The following is a 16,769-nucleotide window of genomic DNA, read 5'->3' as shown; positions in this document are numbered from 1 at the left end:
CACAAGAGCCACGGATCCAACAATTCTGATTTGTGAACTCAGAACTCAGCAGAAATCATCATTGTTTTACTGAACAGAACACAGAATTCCAAAAAGCAATGACATTGTAACGTCCAAAGGAGCTGTGGTTTGTAGGTTTACACTATCAGTTTTCCAACGCAAGCAATCACAGAATGGAGAGAACTGCAGCTGGCTGTGTCCCCAGGTGGCTCCCAGCCCCTTCGGGGGGTGCAGCAGACCACACCCCAGCCAGACAGGAGCCGTCAGGGCCGGCGCTCAGCTGTGCTAGTTACAGTGATGGATCCGCTGAGCTCTGGCTGGGCAAGAGCACCAGGCTTGGGCACTTCCCTCCAATTAGATGCCCTTGTCCACACCGGGCTCCGAACAGGAGAAGCAGCACCCAACACCGGGTAGCTGGGAACGTCAAGCCCTCATTAGGACCAGCCAGATGCTTCTGAGCAAGCAGCAGCTCAGTGAAAGCATCGATCCTACGCTGGCCCACGGGGTTGGGGTGATGAGGGCAGCAGCAGAGTCCCATTTCCGCTCGTTCAGACCTGCTCCATGGGAAGAGGCAAAAGGAGGTCCTGAGCCTTCTAGGAGACAAAGCCGGGCCTCAGTGGCACTACCGCCCATCAGAGGCGGAAGCAAAGTTCACAGTCAGCCGTGGCTCATCTTTATGAGATACTGACTCACCGCCACTAGTCCAGTTGCCAGGAAACAGGATGTGGGAGGGACGGACAAAAATTAAGTACAGCAGCAAATCACCAACATGCAGTCCTGCGTGTCACACCTGAGGAGCGGCCTGGAGCCAGGGGCACCTTCTGGCTTCCAGCAACTGATGGAAATTCAAACCATGACGTGTTCAGTCCTTGGAGTTCCAAAGTCGTGAAAGGCGGGTCCCCGGCAGGTGTGGAGGCATCACGGACGGCAGTTTTCAGAGCAGGGCAGGCAGCACAAATGGATGAACAATGCAGAGGCAGAAAAGGTCAAGCCCGGGGCCTCTGAAACCAGGACCCCCGGGGCCTCCATTCCAGGAGGAGCAGCCTCACTCTGCCCTTCACCAGCCACGGAGACCCGGGGGCTATGGGCAATGCCGTAAATGCCAGCCATGCCCTAGGGCACGTGGTCACCACCCAGCAGAACCACTCCTGTGCTCGTTCCAGGAGTGCAAGGGCAGATCCACAGAGGAGCGTGCGGGGCCCCACGTTCCCAGGGATTTGCAGGCAAATGAGCGGCCGTTGACACAGGGGCAGGCACACCTTTTCTTGAATGGTCTGGAGAGTAAATGTTTGCACTTTGGCTGCCAGAAAGTCTCCGTGGCAACTCCGAAACTCCGCCATTGTAGGACAAAAACAACCACAGACAAAACAGAAGCCAGTGGGTGTGGCCATGTCCCAATAAAACTTTATTTACAAAAACAAAGATTCAGGCCACAGGCTTGTTGTCCAGCCCTGACTTCACCTATAGCAAAGAGGCTACATAGGTGTCGTTTGGGGAATATTTGAAGAAGGAAGATTCTAGCATCGCAGACGTCTAAGTATGAGGTCAGCACCTCGTCACCACCTGTCTCAGAGAGCTGATTAAAAATCTCACACACCACACACCGCAGAGGTGGCACAGGCCTGTAGCTCCAGCTACGTGGAAGGCCGAGGCAGGAGGATCACTTGAGCCCAGGAGTTCGAGGCTGCAGTGAGCTGTGATCATGCCACTAAACTCAGGCCTGGGCAACAGAGCAAGACTGTCTCAAAAAAAAAAAAAAAAAAAGACGCACAGTATTAGCATTGAATTAAAAAAGTAAATATCTTAGGAAACTTCGTGTGCCACGTGCCAGGCCTTGTTCATTATGTTTGCACATTCATTCATTCATTCATTCATTATTTCACCCCACACTGGGCGCTCCCTATGCCAGGGTGCAGCACAGCTACAGCGAAAACCAAAGCAGTCACAGCCCCTGCTCCTCAGAGGTTAATCTACATATTTAAAATCTGTAAGGCCAGGCATGGTAGCTCACGCCTGTAATCCCAGCATTTTGGGAGGCCAAGGCGGGCGGATCACCTGTGGTCAGGAGTTCAAGACCAGTCTGGCCAACATGGTGAAACCCAGTATCTACAAAAATACAGAAATTAGCTGGGCATGATGGCGGGTGCTTGTAATCCCAGCTATTCACGAGGCTGAGGCAGGCGAATTGCTTGAACACAGGAGGTAGAGGTTGCAGTGAGCCAAGATCGAGCAATTGCACTCCAGCCTGGGCAGCAGAAGAGACTCCATTGCAAAAAAAAAAAAAAAAAAAAAAAGTGTAAATGTACATATTTTGTTTCTGTGGATTTTGGTTTTTCCCATTTTTCTACCATGAGCAATTGTTATTCATTCGCGGATGTATAATTCCCTGTTCCAAACGAAAACCATGAAGGTGACCTCTCAAAACAAGCAGGGTGTGGGGCCGAGAGGCCGCCCCCGGGGGGCCAGTGCAGTCTCAGCGCCCCTTCCCCACCACTGGTGACCTTGGGCAGGTTGCCTCCTGGAGCCTCAGTTTCATCACCTGCAAAACGGGAACAATAATATAATCCCCTCTGCCTCCTGCTCCCAAAATGCTGTCATTCTGTTTCCCTGGGGTTGTCACCAGCATGAGCCCAAGGTGCCCCCTCTCTGGGACAGGCCTGTCTCCTTGCCAGGGCCCGCAAGCTTCTCCTCTCTGCTCCTGCCTGCTGCCAGCTGTTTTGCGTTTCTGCTCTTGCAAATGTGGCTTCTCTTGGTGCTTTGGAGGTGTCTCAGTGGCTGCCCCTGGGACTTCTCCCAAGCCGGCGTCCTGTGGGCTGGCCCCAACGGGGGACAGCAGCTAGTCCCGAGAGTGTGGGCTGCAGGGCCCGTAGCCCCACCCACACCGAGCTGGCGGGAGCTGTCATCGGGGCCTCCACCGGGGATTGGATGTCAGGGACATGAGGATTAGCACGGCAGCAACTCACTGGAAGGGGCGCAGGGGTGCCAGGGGCTGCGGCTCTCTCATGGGGCCCCCAGTCCTCTGGAGATCATGGTCATGCAGCATGGAGATCACCAGGCAGCTGCTGAGAACTGGTGGGACGTGGGACAGGGTGTGCCCTGTGCTCTCCCTGGGGCCTCTCTGGCAGCTTCTCCCTCTTCCTTCTCTCCCCTGACCCCCTTCTTTCTTGATGAAACACCTGCCTGAGCTGAAGTCCTCACGCCCACCAGCCAGAAGTCAGCTTCGTCTGCACCATGTCCCCCTGGTCTCTCGGCTGCAGGCACAGAAATCCACGCTTAGCCTTGGTCATTGCAGCAGCAGGTGGGCACCGACCCTGTACCAGGTGCTGCACCGAGTGCCCTGACTGTGCCAGCCCACCTGACCCCACAACCTCCTGAAGAACGGGGTCCCTCCTCCCCGTGTCACAGAGGGGACCACCTTCCTGTGGGGAACAAAACTTCCCTCCCACTGCGTCCCACGTGGCCGCTTGCCATGTGGCAGATGTGGGACTTCTCCCTGAGGACAGGACCACCGTGGCCCCAGCGTAGGTGCCTTGGAGGCCCCAGGGTCTTGCTGGACATCGTGTGGATGGGGCCTGGCCCTCTCGGCGCTGACCGCCCGCTGACATTGTAAGGAAACAGCTGGGTGGGTTTTTCCTGAAACACTGGCTGTGCTGCAGGGTTCCTGCCCAAATCCTCCCCTTGTGAATGGTGACCTTCCCCTGAGAACCTCACGGTTTCTGCCTCAGAGGTGGGATTGTGCTGGAAGGCGCTCGTAGGAAGACAAAATCCTCCTACCTCTCGGGATGGGTGCACAGTTGAATTCTAGGTTACAGCCTCGGCAACACATTCCATTCCGACGCTCTTAAAATTTCTCCTTTCCCAAATACCTGCCTTTTCATCCCAAGGGGCCTGAGAGGCTTTCCTCGTGTTGGAAAATCTGAAAACATTAAATTTAAAAGTCATTATGGCTGGGGGAAGGTTAATAAGAAAATTCTAAACCAGATTTATCAGCTAAGGCCTTCTTTGTGAACCTTTATTAAACTTGCATGATTTATAATAGACTCTTTGTATAAACTTCACTCAGAAGTCTGCAAGGGAATGGACGCAGAGAGTGCCGCACTCCCCCCTCAGAAGGATGGGAGCAGTGGAGAAGCGTCAGACAGGCCCTCGCTAAAACGGCAGACACCACCAGGACCCACCTGGCCATGTAAATAGAGACAGACGCTACAGAGGATGTGAGGGGCCACAAAATCCAAGGGGCCGGGAGCATCAGGCACGGCTGCTCCACCAGGAGGGCGCCCTCCTGCCCCCACCACTGGGCACAGAGCCTTGCCCCTGCCGCCTGCAAGGGTGCTGGCCCCACCTTCTGCCTCTGCTGGCTCCAAAGCTCAAGGCATCTCTGCAGTTTGCCAGGATCAGGCTCTCTCCGCCTCTCTTCTGAACCACAGACATCCAGGTGCACCTGGCTGCCAGGTCCCTAGATCACCTACCTGGTTGTGGCTGTAGAGGAGGCCGGGAAAGTGGATATCTGGAAACTAAGGAAGGGAATTCAGAAGGTGCAGGGGAGCTGGGAAGCCTCACTAATGACCACTAGGCTGACCCTGGCAACTTGAAAAAAAAGAGTGTGGCTCATCTCACAAGAGCTGAGAAGTCTTGGAAAATCCCCCCTTCAGGCATGGCTGGATCTAGGCTCACCAGCTCACCATGACGCTCCCCTGGGCCATGCTTCCTCCAGCTGGCTTTGTTCTCAGGCTGCGAATGGCAGCTCCCACCCAACCCAACACCTTCAGATTCACGTGGTTACCATGCCCGGGCCAGACGCAGGGGCCACCAGAACTGACCCCTAATTGGCTGACTTAGGTCATTAGCCTATTTCAAACCAGTTATGGAGGCGGGGGCCTCGGGGGTGGAGAACAAGGATCTGAAGCATTTTCAGCGAAGGGCCAGATAGTATTTTCATCTATGGTCAGGCTGTCTCTGTTACTGCGACTCAATGCCACTATTGGGGCAGGAAAGCAGCCACGGGCGATATGTAAATGAATGGGGTGTGGCTGGGTGTCAATAAAACTTTATTTATAAAAATAGGCTTCGGGCCAATGCCACACTAGACCAAGCTGACCAGAGCCCTTCATCCCACCAAGCCCTTAAGGAAACTTGGGGTGACATGGCTGCAGGACCAGAGCGGCGTGGTCCTGCTCAACCCTCCCACAGAGTCCTGAAGGCCAGAAGCTACTGAGGGCTGCCAAGTGGCTCCCGGGGGAGGCCAGCAGGTTTTCACTCAAGGAAGGAGAAGCGGCCCCAAGATTCAGGCAGGCTGCTTTGGGGGCAAGGCAGTGTCCCCAGCGGAGGGAGTGGCCCTGGGCCAGGTGTCAGAGCCCAGCGGTGTGTGCTACGGGGCCCTGGCAGGTTGCTTTGGGGCAAGGCAGTGTCCCCAGCAGAAGGAGTGGCGCTGGGCCAGATGTCAAGAGCTCAGCGGTGTGCGCTTCGGGGCCCTGGCAGGCTGCTTTGGGGCAAGGCGGTGTCCCCAGTAGAGGGAGTGATCCTGGGCCAGGTGTCAGAGACCAGCAGTGTGTGCTGTGGGGCCTGGCTAGAGCCGTGTCTGTGTGTTCATGGCATCTCTGGAGAGGGCTCAGGGTCCTGGCACCCAGCACGTTTTGCAACTCAGATCCCCGGGGTCAGGGGAGCTCCCTGGCCTTGAGTCCTCCACTAGCCACGCAGGGGTCACCTGCCTCCCGCACTGATGATGGGGCAGGACACCCTCCTCCCTGCTCCAGGTCTGCAAAGCTCCCCCTACCCTGAGGCCCTCCCACCACCACCTCTGCCTGGAGATGGTCCCAGCAGGGAGTGTATAATGTGGCCCAGCTACCACCTCCCCTGAGGACACCAGGGGGACTATCACCTCCACCTCACAGCTCTGTCCCACCCCCAGGCCCCCCCGGGCACCAGGTCAGCTCCTAGACTCACAGCAGCACAGCCCTGGCTGAGGAGGGCTGCCCCTCCCGCCCGGTCCCCGGCCTGTCTGGAACTTGTTCACAGGCCTCAGCAAAGCTTCCTTGAATGTCCCCCTGCAGCGGTCCTCTGCCTGGGGCCCGGCCACCCAGGATCCCGCGTGGCCAGAGCCTCAGCAAGGGCTGTCCTCTTGCACCCAAGGACTGCAGGGCTGAGATCAAGCAGGCAGCTCCCTGCGCCTCACTCTCAGGCGTGTTCTCACCCCCAGAACATATGGATCTCCAATCATGGTCTGAGTCGCCCCTGCTATCCCCCAGTGGGCACCATCCCCCATGCCATGATGCCGTGCGATGCAGAGCCCAGTGTGTCCCATGGCGATGCCAGCTCCCTGTCCTGCTGGGGGATGCTCTGACCCCTGGGCGGCTCAAAACGTGTGATGAAGGGAAGACAGAGTGAGTCCTGAAGCTCCCTCCTCTAGGGCCGGGTCAGCCTCTCCAGGCCTCCCCGGGTACCCCGCTGCGGGTTCCAGGCTCCAGCCACCTGGCTCAGGAGCAGAGACAGCCAGGAGATTCCGCCCCACACTGGACGTCGGGAGTGGTGGGGGCGGCAGCTGTCCACTCTGGAGTGTAACAAAGACAGTTCCTCCCAATCCTGAGATGAGATCTGTGGCTGAGCGTGGCCATCGTGTGAGGAAGGGCTCCTGCGCCACAGACGTGGCTGAGATCCCACTTTGGATAAATCCACAATTTTTCTTCCTAACAAGCTGATTGTATCGGGATGTGAATGTTTGGACCTGCAGGTGACAGGCAGGGCCCTTCCTACCAGACCCAGAGCTGGGCCGGGCTGCGGGGTTTTCAGCCCAGCCCAGAGCCCCAGGTCGAGGAGGCTGATTAAAGGACTTTCTCTGAGCTTTTGAAATACAGAGAAAGGACGCAGCACTTGTCTGGGATTAAACTGGAATATTTTTCCATCCTTGACAAGGCAGCCCGTTGGCGTGGGCTCTGATTTTCCATCCTTGACAAGGCAGCCCGTTGGTGTGGGCTGTGAATTCTTCTGTCGCGTCTCCGTCCTTTTTAGGAATGCTGACTCGGCTCCTGCCTGGGAAAGGGGACCAGCGTATTTCATTTTTGTGCATTTATATGAAGGCTATCACTCATTCCTTCATTCACTGATGAGAGCCCAGGCCTTGGGCCAGCAGGGACAGTCGCCATCTGTATGTCCCCGGACGCTGTTCACCTGACATCTTTGTCCACTGGTCTAACGGGGCCTCAACGCTCAAGACAGATGCGCGCTGAAGGGGTGCGGGTGGGTCGGGTGAATCTGCACCATCTCACAGCGTCCTCCCACACTGGCTCTGAGACTCTGGGCACAGAACCGCCACCTCGGGGCCTCTGCGTGCTTCTCTGTCCTTGCAGGACCTGCCTGTGGCAGATGCGGTCTGCTGGCCGCCCGACACCAGTTTCCCACCCCTTCTCCCTTTTCCACCTCACAAGGCTCCCTTCTTTGGGCTTGTGGTGGCCGCGGGACATCGCCTTGGCCAACGGAGTGTCAGCACAAGTCAGCTGGGAAGGGGCACTCCGGGAAGACTCTTTCTTACCGAAGGGACAGCTGTGCTTCTCAGGCAGCCAGAGGGCCAGGCCGAGCTGCAGGGTCCTGACCATGGGAGGCCGGGGAAGGACAGAGCCCAGCCCTGATGGGCCCAGCCACCTGCAGCCCTGGAAGGTCAGGCTCCTGGGTTCAGGTCACCCCAGTGCAAGTTTCTCTTCGCTGCACCTGAGGGCTCCTCCGTGACTCCTGGCTGAGGGCAGGTGTGAAGGTGGCCTGGGTAATTCCCCAGACACCGTAATGACCTCGTTTTAACTTAATCACCTCTTTAAAGGTCCCATCTCCAAATACAGTCACACTCTGAGACCTTGGGGGTTTAGGGCTGCCACATAGAAATTCCAGGACACAACATTCAGCCCCTAACAGTGCCCCACGCCAGGACAGAGGGGCTTCCCACCCGGGGACACTCCCGGTGGAAGGGGAGCAGAGCTGCCTGCAGATGTGCACGGCAGCCCTGTCCTGACGCTCCAGCGCCCGTCCTGGGAGGAAGGGTGCCTGATCACAGCACTGTCACATCACAGAGCGCTGCTCAGCCATCTCAGCTGCACGCAGCAACACAAAGGAATCCCAGAGCCACAGTGCCCAGCAGAAGCCAGACACAAGTGCTGGAAGGTTCTGCCCATGTAAAGAACAAACCCAGGTCAACTCATCTGTGACGCCAGAAGTCAGCTTGAGCTTACAAGGTTCCCGCAACAAATGGCCACAAACTGGGGGCTTGAAACAACAGGAATTTATTCTGTCAGTCTGAAATCACCAGGGTCTTGCTCCCTCTAAAGACTCCAGGGAGAACCCTTCCTGCCTCTTCTGGGTTCTGCGGCCACTCTGGTATTCCTGGGCTTGTGGTGGCATCACTCCAGTCTGTGGGGTGTTGAGAAAGGACACAGATCCTGGAGAAAGCCTATTTTCTTCCCCTGTGATCTCCTAACATCTAGCTCCCCTCTTCCTTAGGAGAAGTTTAGGATATGTGCCCATAATTATGTTATGCAGTGTCTTCTCTGGCTAAGAATGGCCATGTGACTAAACTCTGCCCAATAAGATGTGAACAGGTGTTCTGGGAAAGTCCCTTAATAAAGGAGGGGTGAGCCATGGCCTCCCCCTCTGAATGTGTCTGCGTCTTCTCTTCTTTGTGAAATCCCCTCTGCCTCCCTCTTCTGAAGATGCATGTGGTAGCATTTAGCTCCCACCTGGATAATCGAGAAAAATCTCCCCAGCTCAGAATCCTTACCTCCAGCGCCTCTTCTTCCTACAAGGTGGCATTTCCAGCTCCAAGGATTGAGATGTGGCCATATCTTTGGGGCCACCATTGAACCAGTACAGGTGGAAACTTTGGGACCTGGAAGGGGTCTGGGGTGTGGACTGGGAATGAAAAGAAGTGCCCATTGTTGAAGCCGCTCCATCAGTGGCCCTCTGCCATGGCCACGGGGCTGACGCACCTGCCGGGCAGGTCTGCACATCTGCTTCAGTGGGGCCCCGGCAGCTGTGCTACTAGGCACGCACTCCTGTGCACCCCTGAGCAGCCTGTCTTCTCTGATTCCTGATCTGGGCATGGCTTACACGGTGTGTTCTGTTTGTGAGCATTCGTTGAGCTGGGCTGACATGGTGTGTTCTGTTTGTGAACATTCGCTGAGCTGGGCTGACATGGTGTGTTCTGTTTGTGAACATTCGTTGAGCTGGGCTGACATGGTGTGTTCTGTTTGTGAACATTCGTTGAGCCGCACATACGCTATGTGCACTTCTCTGTGCATATTTACACTTAACAGGGGTTTGTAACATTCTTTCCTTCCATTTTGCAGTTTGCAGGGGAGGTCCCCGAAAACCGCGTGGAGACCGTGGTCGCAAACCTCACGGTGATGGACCGAGATCAGCCCCACTCTCCAAACTGGAATGCCGTTTACCGTATCATCAGTGGGGATCCCTCGGGGCACTTCAGCGTCCGCACAGACCCTGTCACCAACGAGGGCATGGTCACTGTGGTGAAGGTGAGTACTCTTCTCTCACCCTGCCAGGCACCCCAAGTTCTGCCACCTGCACGCTCCCTAGGACCAGTCAAACAGGAGTGATACTCGGTGTAAAGTTAGTGCCCCCCTAATATCCAAGGGCAGAGGCAGGTAGCCCAACCTGCTGGAGGCAGACACAACCTTCACAAGGACCTGTCATGTGACCTTCAGGGGCTTGGCAGACCCCCCAAAAATACCCTCCCATTCCCTTTTCAATGTGTATATATTCGCTCCCACCCCCTAATCTAGTAATGGGCGAATTTCATTATTAGAATTCCTAATGTTAAACCATCTTTGCATTCCTGAGATAGATCCCACTGAGTAGTGAGGTAATATTTTGTAACACATTGAAAAATTTGTTTTGCTGATATTTGAAGTTTTTCATGTACTTTTCTGGGTGATTTAGGCCTATAGCATCCTCATCTGGGTTTTGCTATCAAGGTTACAGACTAATCTCAAGAGTCTTTTTCTGTCGCAGAGACGGGTCATGTGATGCTGTAATAATCTGTCCCCTGAATGTTTGGTCACACTGTGCTGTGAAGCCATTGAGTAGCTATAGATTTTGTCTTTTGGGTTGTGCTTCTTTTTGTTTTGGAGAGAGATCGGTTTGTAACTACAGGTTCAATTTCTTTGATGGTTTTGGTCAGATATGTTTTTCTAGAAAACTGTCCATTTAATCTAAATTTTCAAATTTACTTATAAAGGCCTATCATTATAGTAGTAGTGATTCAGTCTTCTAACCTAACTCTTTTTCTACACTCATAATTCATATTCCCCTAGAAGGGCAGATTGGGAATTATATCATAACACTTAGCGATCGTTTACAACTGAGTGTGAAGAAGTTTGGCAGCTATTGTCCCAAAACCATTTTGAATAAGACTAAGAAGAAAAGAGCAAGAGCACATTGGGCATTTTTAGAGAAAAGGGGGGGCAAGGTGACAGAACGGTGAGCTTAAAGCTGGATAGGATCTGCCAAAGCGTAAGGAAAAGCAAGGTGAGCTTAAAGCTGGATAGGATCTGCCAAAGCGTAAGGAAAGGCAAGGTGAGCTTAAAGCTGGATAGGATCTGCCAAAGCATAAGGAAAAGCAAGTTTCATTTTGAGTTGGATCATTTAGAAACTTACTTCAGCGGCCTGGAGCAGAGACTTAACCACAGAAGTTTAAATACTCGAGAGTTGTATTCTGTCACGTGAGAGGAGTCTGAGGTGGGCAGTTGGGGCTGACGTCACAGCTGCACAATCAACAGAAACCCTGGCTGCTTCTATCCTCTGCTCTGCTGTGTGCGCCTTTCAGCTTCTAGGGCCCCTCAAGGTCCAAAATGGCTGCTAGAGCACCAGCCATTACAAGACTTTTACAGGCGGTAGGAAATCAAAAAGGGGGAAGAATGGCTCACCCCTCCTTTATTAAGGGACCTTCCCAGAACACCTGTTCACATCTTATTGGGCAGAGTTTAGTCACATGGCCATTCTTAGCCAGAGAAGACACTGCATAACATAATTATGGGCACATATCCCAAACTTCTCCTAAGGAAGAGGGGAGCTAGATGTTAGGAGATCACAGGGGAAGAAAATAGGCTTTCTCCAGGATCTGTGTCTTTTCTCAACACCCCAAAGTCATCTTTTTCCTTTTCTGAATAACCCCTTTTCTAAGCAAGCTAGTGAAGACCAGTTCTCCTGACAAATCTTATAAATTATTCATCATTTTTATTTTATGAAATATTCAAACATGCAGACAAGCAGAAATAATAGTAAAATGAACTTCTCACCTAGATTTAATTAACATTGTGCTACATTTACTAAATCTTTTTATTTTGGCTGATATGTTTGAAAGTAAATTAACATGTCACAGCATTCCAGCCCTAACTCTGCATAAGCTTTCTTCTTCAAGAGAGGCTATTTTTTCACCTTGAAAGATAGTTCTTGGAGAAGAGGCAAAATACACATTTCACTTCCCCTCTAATTATGAATTTTCAGAGTGAGGCATTAGCACAGTCACGCCCCCAGTGGCAAAGTCAGATCTGTGTGCGCAGGGACTGGGCATGGTGAGGAAGGATGCAGCAAACCCTTTCTCCTTTTCTCTGGGTGCATTTGACCTCGAGCTAACGTTCTAGCTCTGGCCTCTAGAAACCCACAAGGTGAATCGTCAGCTGCTTTGCTGGCAACGTTGCTCACGGGAAGGTGATGGAGACTGGATGTGACATGCAGGCAGAGGAGAGGAGTGAGCCGTGAGCCCAGAGCTGGCTGGGGCCTTCCCCTGTGAGCAGCGAGCCTCGGCCTGTCTCCTGCTTGTGATTCCAAGGAGGTATCTCTGACTCCCACAGCTCGGATGCTGTGGCCTTCACAGGGAGCACAAAGGACAGCCCCCGGCCCCAGGAGATCAGCACCTGTCTCACATCCCCTGCCCCTGGAGGGCCACTTCTGCAGCTGGATCACATACAGCCCCGCCACCTTCATTGGCCGAACTTAGATCAGAAAGGGCCAGAACCAAGGAAGAAGGTTGGCTCAATGTGGTGGGGAAAGCCTGACCCCTAAGGACTCCAAGGAAGGTGGCTTCCTGCCCAGCCCAGGGGCTGGTGGCCTCAGCCGTCATGGGCCTGCCTGGCCCTCTCCGCGCAGAGCATCACAGCCACGGAAAGTGGAAGAGCACAGCCAACTTCAGGGAAGTGCCAGTGTCCTGGGACTGCATGGGCCTCGTGGCACTGGGCCAGGCCCTCAGCAGGCCCACAGAGTCCCTCGGCAGGCCCATAGAGCCCTCTTCTGTTCTTCGGAGAGGAGCCGCTGGTTCCAAGCGTACAGCACAGACGAGTCTATGGGGCATGGACTGAGTGTCCCAGGAGTGCCTGGGCGTCGCCGCCCCAGGAACTGATTCCTGAGATGGAGAATCATCCCCTTCAGGTTCTTCCTCCAGCTGGTGATGCTCCTGAGAAGGCTGCTGGGAGAGCAACTCCTCCAGGGCTCAGCTGCTTCGCAGCCATCTCCCTACAGCAGGAAGGCTGGGCGTAGGTGAGGCAGCAGAGGAGGTGCTGATGGCAGCCAGGTGGTCATGGCTGGGCACATTCACTGACCTTCTGCCATGTGACAGCTTGGCAGCGGGCCACCCTCTGCTGAGTTTGTGCCACGTCCCCTCCCCTAGCCACTGGGGTCTCCTGCCCAGCTCCACCGCCTCCTTGTCAGGCCTCTGTCTACATGGTGAGAGTGGGGTTTCCCGAAGCGTGTCTGCAGAATGCTGGTTCTCAGGAGGTTGATGAGTGCTGCCTGCGAGCCACGTTCATGGCTAAAAATCTCCCCGTCGCCTGTGCCTCCTGTCCCCCACAGCCGGTCAACATCAGTGGCACTGAGGCCATTGAGGGGCCTGTGAAAGGAAGATAAAATCTCAGGACCCCAAACCCACTATGCCAAAGGGAAGTGGAGCGTGGGGACTAAGTCTCACACAGTGCTGCCTCCCTTCTGTGGCCACACAGGTAGCTGGGGCTTCATACACCTACCCCGGCTTCTGTGAGACGGGGATCCACTGAGCACTGGGCAGAGCCTCACAAGGATGTAGCCACTGCCTCATTGCCTACCCAGCCCCGGCTTTTTTATCCTTTCCTCCTTCCCCTCCTGTCTACTCTTTCCTCTTTAAATATTGAAGTCCTCAAAATCCTCTTTGGGAAAAGCACAGGACACAGATCCCACTCGGACTTGCACTTCTTCTTCCTGGGTGCGGGCTCAGCCTCGGCAGAATAACCCTGGAATCAACTAAGATCGGTGCGGGCTCAGCCTCAGCAGAATAACCCTGGAATCAATGGAGATTGGTCCAGGCTCAGCCTCAGTGGAATAACCCTGGAATCGACTGAGATTGGGGCGGGCTCAACCTCGGCGGAATAACCCTGGAATCAATGCAGATCGGTGCGGGCTCAGCCTTGGCAGAATAACCCTGGAACTGACAGAGATCGGTGCAGGCTCAGCCTCAGCAGAGTAACTGGAATTGACAGAGATCGGTGCGGGCTCAGCCTCAGCAGGATAACTCTGGAACTGACAGAGATCGGTGCAGGCTCAGCCTCAGCAGAGTAACTCTGGAATTGACAGAGATCGGTGCGGGCTCAGCCTCGGCAGAATAACCCTGGAACTGACAGAGATCGGTGCAGGCTCAGCCTCAGCAGAGTAACTCTGGAATTGACAGAGATCGGTGCAGGCTCAGCCTCAGCAGAATAACTCTGGAATTGACAGAGATCGATGTGGGCTCAGCCTCAGCAGAATAACCCTGGAATCAATGCAGATCGGTGCGGGCTCAGCCTCGGCAGAATAACCCTGGAACTGACAGAGATCGGTGCAGGCTCAGCCTCAGCAGAGTAACTCTGGAATTGACAGAGATCGGTGCGGGCTCAGCCTCAGCAGGATAACTCTGGAACTGACAGAGATCGGTGCAGGCTCAGCCTCAGCAGAGTAACTCTGGAATTGACAGAGATCGGTGCGGGCTCAGCCTCAGCAGGATAACTCTGGAATTGACAGAGATCGGTGCGGGCTCAGCCTCAGCAGGATAACTCTAGAATTGACAGAGATCGATGTGCGCTCAGCCTCAGCAGAATAACCCTGGAACCAATGCAGATCGGTGCAGGCTCAGCCTCGGCGGAATAACCCTGGAACTGACAGAGATCGGTGCGGGCCCAGCCTCAGCAGAGTAACTCTGGAATTGACAGAGATCGGTGCGGGCTCAGCCTCAGCAGAATAACCCTGGAACCAATGCAGATCGGTGCGGGCTCAGCCTCAGCAGGATAACTCTGGAATTGACAGAGATCGGTGCGGGCTCAGCCTCAGCAGGATAACTCTGGAATTGACAGAGATCGATGTGGGCTCAGCCTCAGCAGAATAACCCTGGAATTGACAGAGATCGGTGCGGGCTCAGCCTCGGCGGAATAACCCTGGAATCGACTCAGATCTTGCAGGCCCCATCCCTCAGGCTTGGGAGGCTTGGAGACCAGCCATGCTCAGGGGAACAAACATAGCCCCTGCCTAGTACCCTGTATCTCCCACCAGGGCCACAGAAACTAGAAAGGTGCTGCCACTCCACACCCACAGGCGGGCTGGCACCCACCAGCTGAAACCCAGATGTGAAAATCTGCAGATTTTCAGATTTGGGGCTTGGGGTGCATTTTGCCTTTTCACAGCAGCCATCTTCCCCACTGGGCACAAGGAGGAGCAAACCAAGTTCCTACAGCACCACCTGCTGCACATGCCTGGAGGGAAGGGGCCCTCCAGGCCAGCGGAGGGCCAAGAAGGGCTGCAGCTGGCTCAGGTCTTCATGACCCAGAGAACTAGCGCCGTCCCTATTTCTGCACTTCCCCAGATCTCCAGCACCCTGAAACTGCCAGAGAGCCTCAGGCCAGGCCCCGATGTGATCAGCTACAGTGACACTGGGCACCGATACCAGGTGTGCCATCCTCACCCCCATCTCACTTGGTCCTCACGCCCACCAAGGAGGTGCTATTCTTGTCCCGTTTCACAGATGGCATAACTGGGGGCCCACATGCAGGATCACACAGTGGGGACCTACAAGCTGGGGCTGGAACCTGCTACCTCTGCCATAAAGCCATCTGTTAACCGTCCAGGTTCCTTGCTGGCCCTGCCTATCTGACTGAGCCAAGGTGTCTGTGTGTGTACGTTCCACAGGTTTGAAGCCGGGGCTGAGGGCTGGCTGGGCTGTGTCTGCTCAGAAACCAGTCCTCTTCCAGGGCATCCTGACAAGGCCAGATGGTACCGTCTGACCAGCCTGAAACCTTCCTAGTGCCATGAGGAGGGGACAAGGAGGCTTGAGGAGGGGTCCAAGGCCTCCTGAGGCAGCATGAAACTCTGGCCCAGCTGACAGTCCCCAGGGGCCCTGAGACCCCATGATGCCTCTCCCCAGCTGTAAGTCCAAGAGTCCTATAATGGGAAGCTGCTCAGCCGTCAAAAGGAACAAACGAGAGATCCATGTGACACGCGATGGGTCTCCAGTGCATCACACTAAGTGAGATGAGTCAGAACCAAAAGGTGGCCTGCTGCATGCCCCCATCTGCAGAACGTCCCAGAAAAGACAAAACTGTGGGGACAGAAAACCCTTCAATGCTTTGCTGGTGGGTGGAGAGGAAGGGACTCCCAAGGCACAGCACGAGAGAAGCGTGGAGGAGACGGGACTCTCCTGCACCTTGGCCGTGGGGCTGGCCGAGCTTCCGTACACTTGTTAACATTCCTGAGAGTGACTCTTACTGCATGTCAATTTTCAAATAAATTTTAAAATTTGAGGAGCTGAGAGCACAGATTCACAGCCACACCGTCCCCAAAGAGTCATGGGTCATTGTGTCCTAGGTAGAATTCAACAGGAGAACTACACTTTTTCTTTCTTCTTTCATTTTTGTTCTTACTCCATATAGTGCTTTTCTCTGAAATTTCAATTTAGGGTCTGTTTAAGGTGCGTATTTAGTCTGGGGATGCTTCACCTTAGAAAACACTTCCAAAAGTGGTTTTGCATTCTTTGGTAGAGACATCATCTTTTCAGGCATTCTTTCAGAGCAGGGGAGTGGGGTGTGCGTTCTTTGGTAGAGACGTCGTCTTTTCAGGCATTCTCTTTCCGAGCAGGGGAGTGGAGTGGAGGGGGAGGGGTTGGGGAGTGGCGGGTGGTGTGGGAGGTAGAAGGCCAGTGCAGGGACCCCATGGCCCAGCCCACAGGAGATGTCCAGTATCTTGAGGGCATCTGTTCTTAGATTCCCACGCTAGCTCTTTGCTCACTTACCCCCTGGCATGGACCAGCCACTTAATCTCTCTGTGCCTCAGTTACCTCAAACATAAAATGACGCAAATTGTGGGGCCTATGCCCAGAGGCTTATGACTCACATCGAAATAGACCCTGGATATAAAAGATTTGGCACAGTGCCTGGCACAAAGTAAGGACTGAATCAATGGTATTAGCTGTTGTCATCGTCATAACCATTATCGTTATCATCATCATCATCATCATCCTCATTTTCATCATTGTCACTGCTGTCCCGAGCTGGGGAGAGGCTCCTGATCATTCTCCCTGCTTAGTTCCCCAGAGCGTGAAGGTTACTTTAATTCCATGAAGGATCCCCTGAGTCCCTCAGAAGAGCAGGCACCATATCATATATGTACACTGCAGACCTGACCAGGTCACTGCTCCCAACCTCCAGTAGTTTATAGTCTGCAGAGGGGATGGTGAGGAGGAATCACTGAAATATTTTATGTCAGGTACACACTGGAAGCCCCAA

The 16,769-nt window shown here is 54.2% G+C and overlaps 1 protein-coding gene across 1 annotated transcript in view; it reads left to right on the top strand.

The window, feature by feature from the left end:
• The window catches only part of CDH4 (cadherin 4), a 676,470-nt gene that overhangs the window by 635,812 nt on the left and 23,889 nt on the right, over positions 1 to 16,769 (top strand). The window contains exon 9 of the mRNA XM_030825780.1: positions 9,327 to 9,512. Within this exon, the coding sequence (XP_030681640.1) occupies positions 9,327 to 9,512 (186 nt within the window). The remainder of the gene's footprint in view (positions 1 to 9,326; positions 9,513 to 16,769) is intronic.

Source organism: Nomascus leucogenys, chromosome 13 (genome assembly GCF_006542625.1).
Source record: "Nomascus leucogenys isolate Asia chromosome 13, Asia_NLE_v1, whole genome shotgun sequence".
Taxonomy (NCBI): domain Eukaryota; kingdom Metazoa; phylum Chordata; class Mammalia; order Primates; family Hylobatidae; genus Nomascus; species Nomascus leucogenys.
The sequence above is the reverse complement of the archived record's forward strand: the minus strand, read 5'-3'. Positions and strand labels throughout refer to the sequence as shown.